This window comes from Babylonia areolata, chromosome 10 (assembly GCF_041734735.1).
Source record: "Babylonia areolata isolate BAREFJ2019XMU chromosome 10, ASM4173473v1, whole genome shotgun sequence".
NCBI lineage: Eukaryota > Metazoa > Mollusca > Gastropoda > Neogastropoda > Buccinidae > Babylonia > Babylonia areolata.
The window spans coordinates 796,287-810,438 of NC_134885.1; the positions used below are offsets into that span (position 1 = coordinate 796,287).

The 14,152-nt window shown below is 40.3% G+C and overlaps 1 protein-coding gene across 1 annotated transcript; it reads left to right on the forward strand.

The window, feature by feature from the left end:
• The first annotated feature begins 391 nt into the window (after positions 1 to 391).
• Positions 392 to 13,553, forward strand: LOC143286683 (U1 small nuclear ribonucleoprotein A-like). The gene is made up of 7 exons (XM_076594339.1): positions 392 to 451; positions 4,138 to 4,239; positions 4,895 to 5,067; positions 8,477 to 8,595; positions 10,230 to 10,312; positions 10,883 to 11,051; positions 13,091 to 13,553. Exons 2-7 carry the CDS (start codon positions 4,176 to 4,178, stop codon positions 13,248 to 13,250), a joined length of 768 nt encoding a protein of 255 aa, XP_076450454.1. The 5' UTR covers positions 392 to 451; positions 4,138 to 4,175; the 3' UTR covers positions 13,251 to 13,553.
• Positions 13,554 to 14,152: the final 599 nt, after the last annotated feature.

A 14,152-nucleotide genomic window follows, 5' to 3' on the forward strand; every position in this document is an offset into this window, starting at 1 on the left:
AAGGGGGAGATAAAAGATAGAGAGAGAGAGGGAGGATATGATGGAATCTTTAAATTCGAGGTTTTTCTGCCTTATTTGCTTAACCCTTATTGTGTTGTTTTGCAGGTTTTTTTTTTTTTTTTTTAAATTTTATTTATTATTATTATTTTTTTATACCATTGACTTTATCACCATATCTGTTTAATATGTTGTGCAGGTGTAGAAGTGCAATGATGCACATGCATCTTTTAATGTTTGTATTGTGAGCACGAGCAACAAGAACATGTGTGAGTTTCTCTTTGGAGATAATAAATTTGACCGCACTTAAATTGACTTGATAATTTCAAGCTTTAGTTTTTGAGCAAGGAAACTTTCATCCGCACAGTTGCTGTACAAATGACCACTGATAGAACGCGCATTCCGGAAGTGGTATTTTGAGAAGTCCATGCGGCCGGTGCTTCGTGCGTCAAATGTACGTATTGTTATCATCAATTGTATTAGTGAAGAAATAGAGGCATTGTTTATATTGCATGTTTAGTCATGTGTGTTTTACTTCACTGTAGGTGGACTGGGTTTGTTGCGATAAACAGGCTAAATAATAATGGCTTTGAAGAAAGAGACAAAGAGGCGCCTAAGCCCTGTGCCGTATCCCGATTGGTGGCTAACCAGCAAAGTGCTGGATATAATAAAACATACATACAGAAATCATGCTTAAAACAAAGGGATAGTTTGCCTCCGTTACCTGTGCTCTGATTTGGGGCATTTGTATGCTTATGAGTAAGAATAAATAGGCAAACCTATACATTTTTGGAAAGTAGAGTGAATAAAAAATCAGATAAAAGTAAGAAAAAGGTTGTACCTTGTATGTAGTTGGAGATGTTCCACAGGATATAATCAACAAATTTTGCACACTTATTTTCCAAAAACGTCAACCACAATGTTTATAGATATTTTCACATCTTTTACAGAGTCAAAGTCGCAAAATTGGCATTAAACTGGACAAAAAAATGTCTGGCTGCAGAATCATGATATGAATATAACTGAAACAATGAAATTATAAGTATTGTATTCTTTGTTTGAGACGCCCACCGATGCCACGAGCGCACACATCTACAATACTTTAAGCAATCACAGCAAAAACAGCAATAAATGTTTTCAGTTTATTAATAATAATAATAATAATAATAATAATAATTGATACTTATATAGCACACTATCCAGAAATCTGCTCTAGGTGCTATACAAAAACGCTTTTGTTAACATAAAACATTACATCTGTGTTACATACACACACCAGAATGTGACTACACACACACACACACACACACACACACACACTGCATTATAGTGCATACATACATTTTAACATACATGTGTATCTAACAGCTAATCTAACACATACGCACACATAGGCAGGCACAAACTTACATAAACACACGCACACACAATACACATTCATATACATGCATGTAGTTATGTACACATACATATGTATACACACATAGTCAAGCACAGCTAATGCAAAGGAAGTGGACCTGCCACAACTGAACTTATTGCTGAGAGAAAAGGTGAGTTTTGAGACGAGATTTAGAACATGCGAGGGAATCAGAATGATGGAGGTTATCAGGGAGCTTCTTTTAGCTCATGTTGCTTTCAAAAGCAGCAAGAATGCTTTAAATCCAAATAATTCCCAGTTTTCTAGCTTGATTTGGTCAGGAGTTTGCAATAGATCCATGCCTAACCCACTTTTCCACTCCTCCCCACCTCCATCAGCCACCTCCCAGTTTTTGTAGCTAGAGACACAAAACCGAATGAACAACAAGCAAGCCAGCATGCCCAAGTGTCAAAATAACAAAGCTGTTTTCGCCAGAATCCCTGTCAGCAAACGAATCATCACTGGTGACAAGGTCACTCATTTCCTGAGCTTTGTCAACTTCAGTGTCATTCTTTGTTTACAAAAAAACCGGTGATCTGGACTTGTAAACTTGGTCAGAGTTTGTGCAAACACAAGCAGGGAGGTAGTAACACCAGAATGAGGCAATTTTATGAAGGCTGCTGAGTATAGCTGAACGATTTTGGACCTTATGTAAACAGAGCCACGACCGTGGCCCATCGCACTTCACAGAGAAAGCCATGATCATGGCTCATCGTGCTCTCCAGGTTAATCTTCAGATCACTTTACTAAGTCTGTTGACTAATATTTATGCATGATGATTTGGTGATTATAGTCACACTTTAGTTTCCTAAATTGAGCTCAGGAGTTTAGGATGCTAAAGTGCGATTCATTCCGTTCCACTTCAGAACCCATAATTCACGTCCAGGAATTCAGGATGCTAAAAATGCGACATTACCATCGGTATAGTCGCATTACCCATGATTTCCATTACGTGTACTAGTATCCTAAATCCAGGGACCGATTTTACCATATGTTGAAGGTCCTTGCAGGGAATGCTGGTGAGACAGATGATCTGCGACCACCTCAATAAGAACTGATGAAGCACTTGGATTGTTGGAAATGGAATGCAATTTTATATAACAATTAACATCTTTTCCAACCATGCCATCAGATGAGATGTAGTTGGTAGTCACACTCCATGATCTCTGAAAAAATTATGACCAGAAAATCCAGACCAACATGGCCATTCAGGACTTTTCTAAAGCCTTTGAAACAGTGCCTCACTCCAAGCTTCTGACCAAGAGAGATTGACTGTAGCTTTGGCATCAGTGGGAATCGGCACCATTGGCTTACCACTTGCCTCACCCACGGGCGTATGAAGGTGGTAGTTGAAGGCCAACAGTCTAATGAAGTCCCGGTGAATTCAGGTGTACCCCAAGGTGCCATGCTGGGACCCCTCCTTTGTCTATGCCTTATAAATGACCTTCCACAGTAGCAGAAGCTGTGAAGACACAAGTCCACCTTTTTGCTGATGGCTGCCTACTTCACTGACAAATCAATTCAGAGGTAAACCATCAGATCATGCAGGATGATTAGGGAGACTGGAATCTCGGGAAAGAGAGTTGGGCATGAGGTTAACGCCAAAAAGTGCTGTATTTTGAGTACGCACAGCACCTCATCACACTTTCAAAAACTAAATGGATACATTCTCCAGCAGGTAGAGTCACACACAAACCTTGGTGTCATGAATTTTCCTGTAGTTAACGCAGAGGATTACATCACTCCAATAAAAGACAAGATTCAGATTAGCAGCTGCATGCAGTCCCAGAACATCATCTCACAGTTCACAAGGAACAACTCGTGCTGTTTTAACAGTGGGTTCAGTAAGTTGGAAATGTAGAAAAAAACAACTTAGTTCCGAGAACTGTATGGGACTGGAACAGCCTCTTTAAGGAAACTGTAAAGGTTGAGGCAGTAGAGGCCTTTAGCTTAAACACTGCCTCCTGTCTCACACAGAACAGTTGTGAGGGTCTGATCCAAAGTAGGAGTAAATGAATTGAAAGCTGGGGCTGTGCTGTTGGGATTTCATCCTTGGGAGCGCTTCACTTACTGTATTGCTCTGGCCTATGATACCCTGAAACAGTTCAGTTCAGGTGTTGTCTTTTTTGGTGCTCACCTCCAAGTCTTGCCATTGGTGATATTATGCCAGAACTGGTTCATGCGGATGTACATGATACAGACACAGATGTCTGGCACTGAAAAGGTCACTTCTTGGCATGGACTGGATTCCCGACGGATGTATTTAGTCCAGCGGTGAAGTCTGAGCTACCTGGGTTTGAAACCTCAAAAGCTCATTGCTTTTGAAGTCTTGAATAGATCTTTTTTAGGAATGTAATGAAGTGTGGATAAAAGCTCATTGCTTTTGAAGGCTTGAATAGATCTTTGTTAGGAATGTAATGAAGTGTGGATTTTGCTGGTACTCCTTTCAGTTTGTTAGAAAGCAAACCAATCAAACAACAAATAAGAAAACCCTAACAAAAAAACCCCTGAGGAATGCAGATATATACTTGTGGGGAGATCAGTATTTCATTCCATTCACTGTTAATAATTACACTATATGATACCAGTTGAATTCCTTGCCAGATTTTTTGTTTTGTTTGTTTTTCTTTCCTGTGTTTGTGTTTCAATTCTCCATCTGTTGAGGATTATATGCAACTGAAACAATTTTTCTTAATCAGTTAATGTCTGTTTTTATGTTTCAGACTAATACCATATTGTTAATCAACGCAAAACGCTCAAGATGTCTATGCAGCCAAACCACACTATCTACATCAACAACTTGAATGAAAAAATCAAGAAGGATGGTAAGTGGAATATTGTATGTGGAGAAAGGACCTCGAAATACATCCACATTTTTTGTAGATTAATTATTTAAAGATAATGCATTTCGTTACAAATTTTTTAAGAAAAGATCTCAGTGGATGTTCAACATGTGTTTGAGATGTGTAACTCACGTGATATGTCTAACAAGGGCATGGCAGAGTATGTGACGTATATGTTTAACAGGTTAGCATATCTGTATCAGTATTAAAAAAACCCAAACTATATCAGTATTATCACTGAATTTGAGTCATAAGTATTTGATTCAACATTCAGAACATGTGATGAACAACAACTGAACTAGTCATTATATCAATACCACAGAGTTGAGTAAATCATAAAGAGATTTTGGCATACGTGTGTTGAAAACAGTAGACATTAAAGAGATTTTGGCATACATGTGTTGAAAACAGTAGACATTATGTTTGGCGTTGTCTTCATACAGTTTTGTTTTCTGGGTACCTTTCATTCAAGACTGCTTAAAACAAAACTAAGCAAATTAGCTTGATCATAGTTTAGCGACATACAGCTTGTTTTTCATCTGTATGTAAGTGTGTGTCTGTGTGCCTGTGACAAGTGATAATGATTTTCTAAGAAATTATCATTGATTTGAATTATGATTTTTCTGTTCTCTTCCAGAACTGAAAAAGTCTCTGTACGCCATCTTCTCGCAGTTTGGGCAGATTTTGGATATTGTTGCTCTGAAGACGCTGAAAATGCGAGGGCAAGCATTTGTGATCTTCAAGGAAATCAACTCTGCAGCCAATGCTTTGCGTTCTATGCAAGGGTTTCCCTTCTATGACAAACCAATGGTAGGCTGCCAGACTTGTTTTTTTTATATATTTTTATTTTATTTTATTGTACTAAATGTAGTGTTGTGATCAAGACAGACAGACCAGTGGTAGGCTGTCAGACCTTTTTTGTTATGGTGTTGTGATCAAGACAGACAGACCAGTGGTAGGCTGTCAGACCTTTTTTGTTATGGTGCTGTGATCAAGACAGACAGACCAGAAGTAGGCTGTCAGACCTTTTTTGTTATGGTGTTGTGATCAAGACAGACAGACCAGAGGTAGGCTGTCAGACCTTTTTTGTTATAGTGTTGTGATCAAGACAGACAAACCAGAGGTAGGCTGTCAGACCTTTTTTGTTATAGTGTTGTGATCAAGACAGACAGACCAGAGGTAGGCTGTCAGACCTTTTTTGTTATAGTGTTGTGATCAAGACAGACCAGAGGTAGGCTGTCAGACCTTTTTTGTTATAGTGTTGTGATCAAGACAGACAAACCAGAGGTAGGCTGTCAGACCTTTTTTGTTATAGTGTTGTGATCAAGACAGACCAGAGGTAGGCTGTCAGACCTTTTTTGTTATAGTGTTGTGATCAAGACAGACCAGAGGTAGGCTGTCAGACCTTTTTTGTTATAGTGTTGTGATCAAGACAGACAAACCAGAGGTAGGCTGTCAGACCTTTTTTGTTATAGTGTTGTGATCAAGACAGACAAACCAGAGGTAGGCTGTCAGACCTTTTTTGTTATGGTGTTGTGATCAAGACAGACAGACCAGAGGTAGGCTGTCAGACCTTTTTTGTTATAGTGTTGTGATCAAGACAGACAGACCAGAGGTAGGCTGTCAGACCTTTTTTGTTATAGTGTTGTGATCAAGACAGACCAGAGGTAGGCTGTCAGACCTTTTTTATTTACTATTTTTAGTGCTGTGATCAAGACAGACAGACCAGAGGTAGGCTGCCAGACCTTTTTTATTTACTATTTTTAGTGCTGTGATCAAGACAGACAGACCAGAGGTAGGCTGCCAGACCTTTTTTATTTACTATTTTTAGTGCTGTGATCAAGACAGACAGACCAGAGGTAGGCTGCCAGACCTTTTTTATTTTACTATTTTTAGTGCTGTGATCAAGACAGACAAACCAGAGGTAGGCTGCCAGACCTTTTTTATTTTACTATTTTTAGTGCTGTGATCAAGACAGACAGACCAGAGGTAGGCTGCCAGACCTTTTTTATTTACTATTTTTAGTGCTGTGATCAAGACAGACAGACCAGAGGTAGGCTGCCAGACCTTTTTTATTTTACTATTTTTAGTGCTGTGATCAAGACAGACAGACCAGTGGTAGGCTGCCAGACCTTTTTTATTTTACTATTTTTAGTGCTGTGATCAAGACAGACAGACCAGTGGTAGGCAGGGAGACCTTTCTTTTTTATTTTAGTGCTGTGATCAAGAAAGCAAAAATAAGACCTGTACTGTATCAAAGTGATTTTGTATGTTAATAAAACCATGTGTTGAAAATTGTCATTTTTATAGTATTTGATATGGTTTAGCCACACATTTGTCATTTTTATAATATTTGATATCGTTTAGCCACAAAATTGTTATTTTTATAGTATTTGATATGTTTTAGCCACACAGTTGTCATTTTTATCATATTTGATATGGTTTAGCCACTCAGTTGTCATTTTTATCATATTTGATATGGTTTAGCCACACAGTTGTCATTTTTATCATATTTGATATGGTTTAGCCACTCAGTTGTCATTTTTATCATATTTGATATGGTTTAGCCACTCAGTTGTCATTTTTATCATATTTGATATGGTTTAGCCACACATTTGTCATTTTTATCATATTTGATATGGTTTAGCCACTCAGTTGTCATTTTTATCATATTTGATATGGTTTAGCCACACAGTTGTCATTTTTATCATATTTGATATGGTTTAGCCACTCAGTTGTCATTTTTATCATATTTGATATGGTTTAGCCACACAGTTGTCATTTTTATCATATTTGATATGGTTTAGCCACTCAGTTGTCATTTTTATCATATTTGATATGGTTTAGCCACTCAGTTGTCATTTTTATCATATTTGATATGGTTTAGCCACTCAGTTGTCATTTTTATAGTATTTGATATGGTTTAGCCACACATTGAACAATTGTCATTTTTAACCCTTTCGCTGCCAGGAAAATAAGATTTAAGTGAAATCTATTTGCCAGGGTTTTTTCACAAAAAACGGGTATAAATTTTCAAAAAATTCTGTGCTCTTTGTTACTGGAGAAAGACCCATAAAAGTATATATTTTCTGAAAGGGAAATGAATAAAGAATACAAAACACACGCTGTTTTCCCATTTTATATATTTTTAGTGACATGCTGTTGTTTTGAAATCAGTGTTTTGTTTTTTGTCACATTTTCAACTTGTTCATTACAAACATTAGTCAGGTAATTTGCACAAAAACATCATATTTTCTGGACAAATGGATATCTGCAAACACAAAATCATACTAGAACAACCACAATATATATATATATTTTAAGAGATAGATACACAATACATTGTGACTTCTCCAAGTTGTAAGATGGATGTGAGGCCACGCCCCCTCAGTCTCCACCCCCCCCCCCCCCTCCCCTCCTCCTCACCCCTCTCACATGGTCACTTGATTCAGTTCTCATCAGACCGCGTTGGCTGCGTGCCAAGAATATCGCTCTGCTGCTAATTCGGTCATCTGTCGTCTGCTAACATCTGTACAGCTGGCATCACTCACTGACAGTCGAATCTTGGCCACTCTCTTGATTACTCCCTTTATTTTCTATCAGATCGTCCTATAAATGTTCATCTCTATCTTCTTCGAATTTACGCTTCAATTCTTTCTGAGCATCAGCTAAAGAAGGAAATCATGGTTGATTTAGTTCGTCACGATCGCATGTCTTCAGCACGGCGTCAGTCCGACATTTTGTTGAGCGAGCGAGGAGAGAAGTCAGGCAAACACTTGGACAGTGACCCAACCAAAACATTCAAATAAAGGACTGCTTCATGACGTAGATGGGGTTTCTAGCTATGAATAGAATCTAGAGAGATTCCCCACGCTAAAGCTACCACTATTTTTGCCAAGGAAGTGAATGCAAACCAGGGAAAAGTCAGAATATTTCGATGACGAGTTATCTCGTCATGCAGGCAGCGAAGCATACATGCTTGCCATGACGAGTTATCTCGTCATGCAGGCAGCCTAGGGGTTAAAGTATTTGAAAAAGTTTAGCCACACATTTTTTCCTCATGTTAACTGACCAGTATATGCTTACATAGTAAACAGTATCATTCTGGGTATTGTTTCTAACATTTTGATAATGAACATCTATTCTCTTTAGACTTCAGGAATAAACTGACCTGTACTGTTGTACCAGAAGAACACTGCAAAGATTTGTTGATGTACAGAGGATCCAGTTTTCCAAGAAAGACTCAGACATCATTGCCAAGATGAAGGGCACATATGTTGAAGGGGAGCGTCGCAGGAGAGACCAAGATGACGACCATGGTCGCAAGAAGAAAAAGAAGTAAGTGATCATATCACAGTTTTCACAGGTGTAGAGAGACGGCAGTGTCACTTAGCATCCAGTGACACACACTGGTCACTCAGCCACCACTGAGTTGCTCACTGAAGGCTGTCTCCCACATATGCACATACACAGTGCAAACTACATGTGCCTGTGTACATGCAGGCAAACATTTTGAAATACGCATGCACTTGTTGGAAGAGAGAAATGATTGTCAGAGCCAAATGCTTTATAAAGAATGAAGACGTTAATATTAGGGGAACTTAAAATTTTGTTTTTTTGAGGTTTCTGAACTGATCCTCCTTGAAAAGGGAGGGAGATAGAAGAGCAAAGCTTCCAGCACACACAGTGAAGCAAAGAAGCTTGGTCATTGTGCAGTGCCAGTTTCTGGGTGTTTGTTTATTTTATTTTATTTCTTTTTCTTTTTTTCTTAAAAAAAGATGTTGCTCCTTTGCATTGTGGCTACCAATACCACGACTGGCTTTAGAAAAAAAAAGAAAGGAAAAAAAGATCCAGGACTTCCAGTTGCAGCGTATAGATATCAATGATAATGAAACAAGACTAATTATCGGTGCCCTGTGTTGAGTATAGATATCAATGATAATGAAACAAGACTAATTATCGGTGCCTTGTGTTGAGTATAGATATCAATGATAATGAAACAAGACTAATTATCCGTGCCTTGTGTTGAGTATAGATATCAATGATAATGAAACAACTAATTATCTGTGCCCTGTGTTGAGTATAGATATCAATGATAATGAAACAAGACTAATTATCCGTGCCTTGTGTTGAGTATAGATATCAATGATAATGAAACAAGACTAATTATCCGTGCCTTGTGTTGAGTATAGATATCAATGATAATGAAACAAGACTAATTATCGGTGCCTTGTGTTGAGTATAGATATCAATGATAATGAAACAAGACTAATTATCCGTGCCTTGTGTTGAGTATAGATATCAGTGATAATGAAACAAGACTAATTATCTGTGCCTTGTGTTGAGTATAGATATCAATGATAATGAAACAAGACTAATTATCTGTGCCTTGTGTTGAGTATAGATATCAGTGATAATGAAACAACTAATTATCTGTGCCCTGTGTTGAGTATAGATATCAGTGATAATGAAACAAGACTAATTATCGGTGCCCTGTGTTGAGTATAGATATCAATGATAATGAAACAAGACTAATTATCTGTGCCTTTTGTTGAGTATAGATATCAATGATAATGAAACAAGACTAATTATCCGTGCCTTGTGTTGAGTATAGATATCAATGATAATGAAACCAGACTAATTATCGGTGCCTTGTGTTGAGTATAGATATCAATGATAATGAAACAAGACTAATTATCTGTGCCTTGTGTTGAGTATAGATATCAGTGATAATGAAACAAGACTAATTGTCTGTACCCTGTGTTGAGTATAGATATCAATGATAATGAAACAAGACTATCCGTGCCCTGTGTTGAGTATAGATATCAGTGATAATGAAACAAGACTAATTAACTGTACCTCATGTTGAGCGTAGATATCAGTGATAATGAAACAAGACTATCCGTGCCCTGTGTTGAGTATAGATATCAGTGATAATGAAGGAAGACTAATTGTGTGTGCCCTGTGTTGAGGACTGCCCCTGCTGCTGGTCCCACCAAGACCACTGTGCCTCCTGCTGTCCAGCCCATGATGTCTCAGCCCCCTGTGGCCAGAGGTGAGTGTGTGCTGCTTCGTTGCTCTTCTGGTCACTGTCTCCTCTTGGCTCTCTCTGGGGTGGGGGTGGTGGGGGGTATTGGCTTCTTCCTGTCAGGTGAGGTGGAGTACAGAAATGGTGCATTGTCAGTTTTGTTGGAAGGCTCTCATTTTTTGTTTTTTTGCAAAATCCACTTTGACAGGAAAAACATATAAAACTGCATGCAGGAAAAAAAAAAGGGTGGCGCCATAGTGTAGTGATGTGCTTTCCCCAGGGAGAGCAGCCCGGATTTCACACAGAGGAATCTGTTGTGATAAAAAGAGAAATACAAATACAAATGTCCCATGTTTACAGTTATATTGCCTAAGATTCCAAGTTGACTTGACCATTATCTGTCTCTCCCTCTAGCACTCTCTTTCTTTCTCTCTCTCTCTCTGTGTACTATTATATATATATAGATAGATATGTGTGTGTGTGTGTTGTTAGCCTCTGTGTGCCTGTATACATACATTCATATACACATGTAATCCTGGGGTTAGTGTTGTACAGTTGCCACTGTGACAGAACGCTGTGTATCATGACCTGTTGCAGGCCCCCCGCCCACAGTGCCGGCCCCCGCTCCCCCCATGGCGGCCGCTGCAGCCCCCCCTGCTGCTGCTGCTGCCCCCGCCCTGCCGGAACAGCCCCCCAACCAGATCCTCTTCATCACCAACCTGCCCGAGGAGACCAACGAGATGATGCTGTCCATGCTTTTCAACCAGTCAGTGGTGCTGGGGGAGTGTGTGGGGGGGTCGGTGTGAATGAGTGGAGGGGTGTTTGTGTATCTGTTTGTGTGCGTGTGTGTGCATGTATGCGTGTGTATGTGCAGGGTGTGCGTGTGCATGTGTGTATGTATTTTTGAGTGAGTGTGTGTGTGTGTATGTTTGTGTGTGTGTGCTTGCATGTGTATGTACAGTGTGCGTGTGTGTGTGTGTGTGTGTTCATGTATGTATTTTTGTGTGTGTTAGTGTGAGTGTGTGTATGTTTGTGTGTGTGTGCATGCAGGCGTATGCACAGGATGTGCGTGTGCATGTGTGCGTGTGTGTTCATGTATTTGTTTTTGTTTGTGTTTGTAAGTTTGTATGTTTGTGTGTGCGTGCATGCGGGGTTATGTACAGGATTGCGTGTGTGTGTGTGTGTGTGTGTGTGATCACATCTGGTTGTTAGACTGTGTGCTTCCCATGTCACTCAGACTCCTGACAGTTTGAAGACTGCTTATAAACTGATATTAATGGGGAATATTCACTACCTTAACAGATTGCTGAGATTTCCTTTTTAAAAAAAGAATTATTGTTTTTTCAAGGTTTTTGCATTTGGTTTTAAGGATAATTGTGAATGTCCAGAAGAAGGTTCTAAAGTTCATGGAGAGAACCTGTTATAAAAATAGCAAATGTTTGGACAAGGTTTGTTCTGTCTTGAGTGTGAATTAATCTGTTTTTTGTTAGTTTAGTTGCTTTTTTTTTTTTTTTTTTTTTAAAGGAGTATTTGTTATATTCCTATTTCGCCATGATGTCACACAGGGTAGTACACAAATTGTCACATGGTAGTACACCAATTGTCACACATGGTAGTACACTACACATGATGTCACACAGGGTAGTACACAAATTGTCACATGGTAGTACACCAATTGTCACACATGGTAGTACACTACACATGATGTCACACAGGGTAGTACACAAATTGTCACATGGTAGTACACCAATTGTCACACATGGTAGTACACTACACATGATGTCACACAGGGTAGTACACTACACATGATGTCACATAGGGTAGTACACATGTCACATAGGGTAGTACACAAATTGTCACACATGGTAGTACACTACACATGATGTCACAAAGGGTAGTACACATGTCACAAAGGGTAGTACACATGATGCCACATAGGGTAGTACACAAATTGTCACACATGGTAGTACACTACACATGATGTCACACAGGGTAGTACACATGTCACATAGGGTAGTACACTACACATGATGTCACACAGGGTAGTACACAAATTGTCACACAGGGTAGTACACTACACATGTCACACAGGGTAGTACACTACACATGATGTCACACAGGGTAGTACACGTCACACAGGGTAGTACACTACACATGATGTCACACAGGGTAGAACACATGTCACACAGGGTAGTACACATGTCACACAGGGTAGTACACAAATTGTAACACAGGGTAGTACACTACACATGATGTCACACAGGGTAGTACACTACACATGGTGTCACACAGGGTAGTACACTACACATGGTGTCACAGGGTAGTACACATGTCACACAGGGTAGTACACTACACATGATGTCACACAGGGTAGTACACAAATTGTCACACAGGGTAGTACACTACACATGATGTCACACAGGGTAGAACACATGTCACACAGGGTAGTACACAAATTGTAACACAGGGTAGTACACTACACATGATGTCACACAGGGTAGTACACTACACATGGTGTCACACAGGGTAGTACACTACACATGGTGTCACACAGGGTAGTACACTACACATGGTGTCACACAGGGTAGTACACTACACATGTCACACAGGGTAGTACACATGTCAAACTGTGTAGTACACTACACATGATGTCACACTGGGTAGTACACTACACATGATGTCACACTGGGTAGTACACTACACATGATGTCACACTGGGTAGTACACTACACATGATGTCACACAGGGTAGTACACTACACATGATGTCACACAGGGTAGTGACGCTTCATTGTGTGTCTGTCAGGTTCCCAGGGTTCAAGGAGGTGCGACTGGTGCCAGGTCGTCACGACATCGCCTTTGTGGAGTTTGAGACAGATGTGCAGGCAGGTGCTGCCAAGGAAGCTCTGCAGGGCTTCAAGATCACGCCCTCCAACGCCATGAAGATCACCTTCGCCAAGAAGTAGACACACTGCAGGTTCCAACGCTGTGTGTGTGTTTGTGTGTGTGTGTGTGAGTGAGTGGGAGACAGTCTGACACAAAGCTTTGGAGTTGATGGCTGAAAAGGGTGGGAAGCATGGATACGTTTCAGTTCACTTTGGTTGTGTCGGGCTTTGTTCCACATTCTTGACATACTGGTGTTAGTGTTCATCGTTAGGAAGATTTTGGGAGAGTAGATTGAAGAAAGGGGAAAAGAAAAATCGGTGTTTAACCGATTTTCTTGTCTGAAACATATTTGCTGTAACAGTAAAACAACGTGATTGACAATTGTTCAGTGTGACAGTTGTGTGTTGAATGCAGGACGGAGGTGATGATGATGGTGGGGAGGTGTGACTGTGTTGAATGCAGGACGATGGGGAGGTGTGACTGTGTTGAATGCAGGACGGCGGTGATGATGGTGGGGAGGTGTGACTGTGTTGAATGCAGGACGGAGGTGATGGTGGTGGGGAAGTGTGACTGTGTTGAATGCAGGACGGCGGTGATGATGGTGGGGAGGTGTGACTGTGTTGAATGCAGGACGGAGGTGATGGTGGGGAGGTGTGACTGTGTTGAATGCAGGATGGAGGTGATGATGGTGGGGAGGTGTGACTGTGTTGAATGCAGGACGGAGGTGATGATGGTGGGGAGGTGTGACTGTGTTGAATGCAGGACGGAGGTGATGATGGTGGGGAGGTGTGACTGTGTTGAATGCAGGACGGAGGTGATGATGGTGGGGAGGTGTGACTGTGTTGAATGCAGGACGGCGGTGATGATGGTGGGGAGGTGTGACTGTGTTGAATGCAGGACGGAGGTGATGGTGGTGGGGAGGTGTGACTGTGTTGAATGCAGGACGATGGGGAGGTGTGACTGTGTTAAGCAGGACGGAGGT

Excerpts from the sequence above, each read along its gene's own strand:
- LOC143286683 (XM_076594339.1), top strand. The coding sequence starts at position 4,176 with ATGTCTATGCAGCCAAACCACACTATCTACATCAACAACTTGAATGAA. Across the intron at positions 4,240-4,894 it reads TGAAAAAATCAAGAAGGATG|AACTGAAAAAGTCTCTGTAC; the intron begins GTAAGTGGAATA and ends GTTCTCTTCCAG. Across the intron at positions 5,068-8,476 it reads CCTTCTATGACAAACCAATG|AGGATCCAGTTTTCCAAGAA; the intron begins GTAGGCTGCCAG and ends GTTGATGTACAG.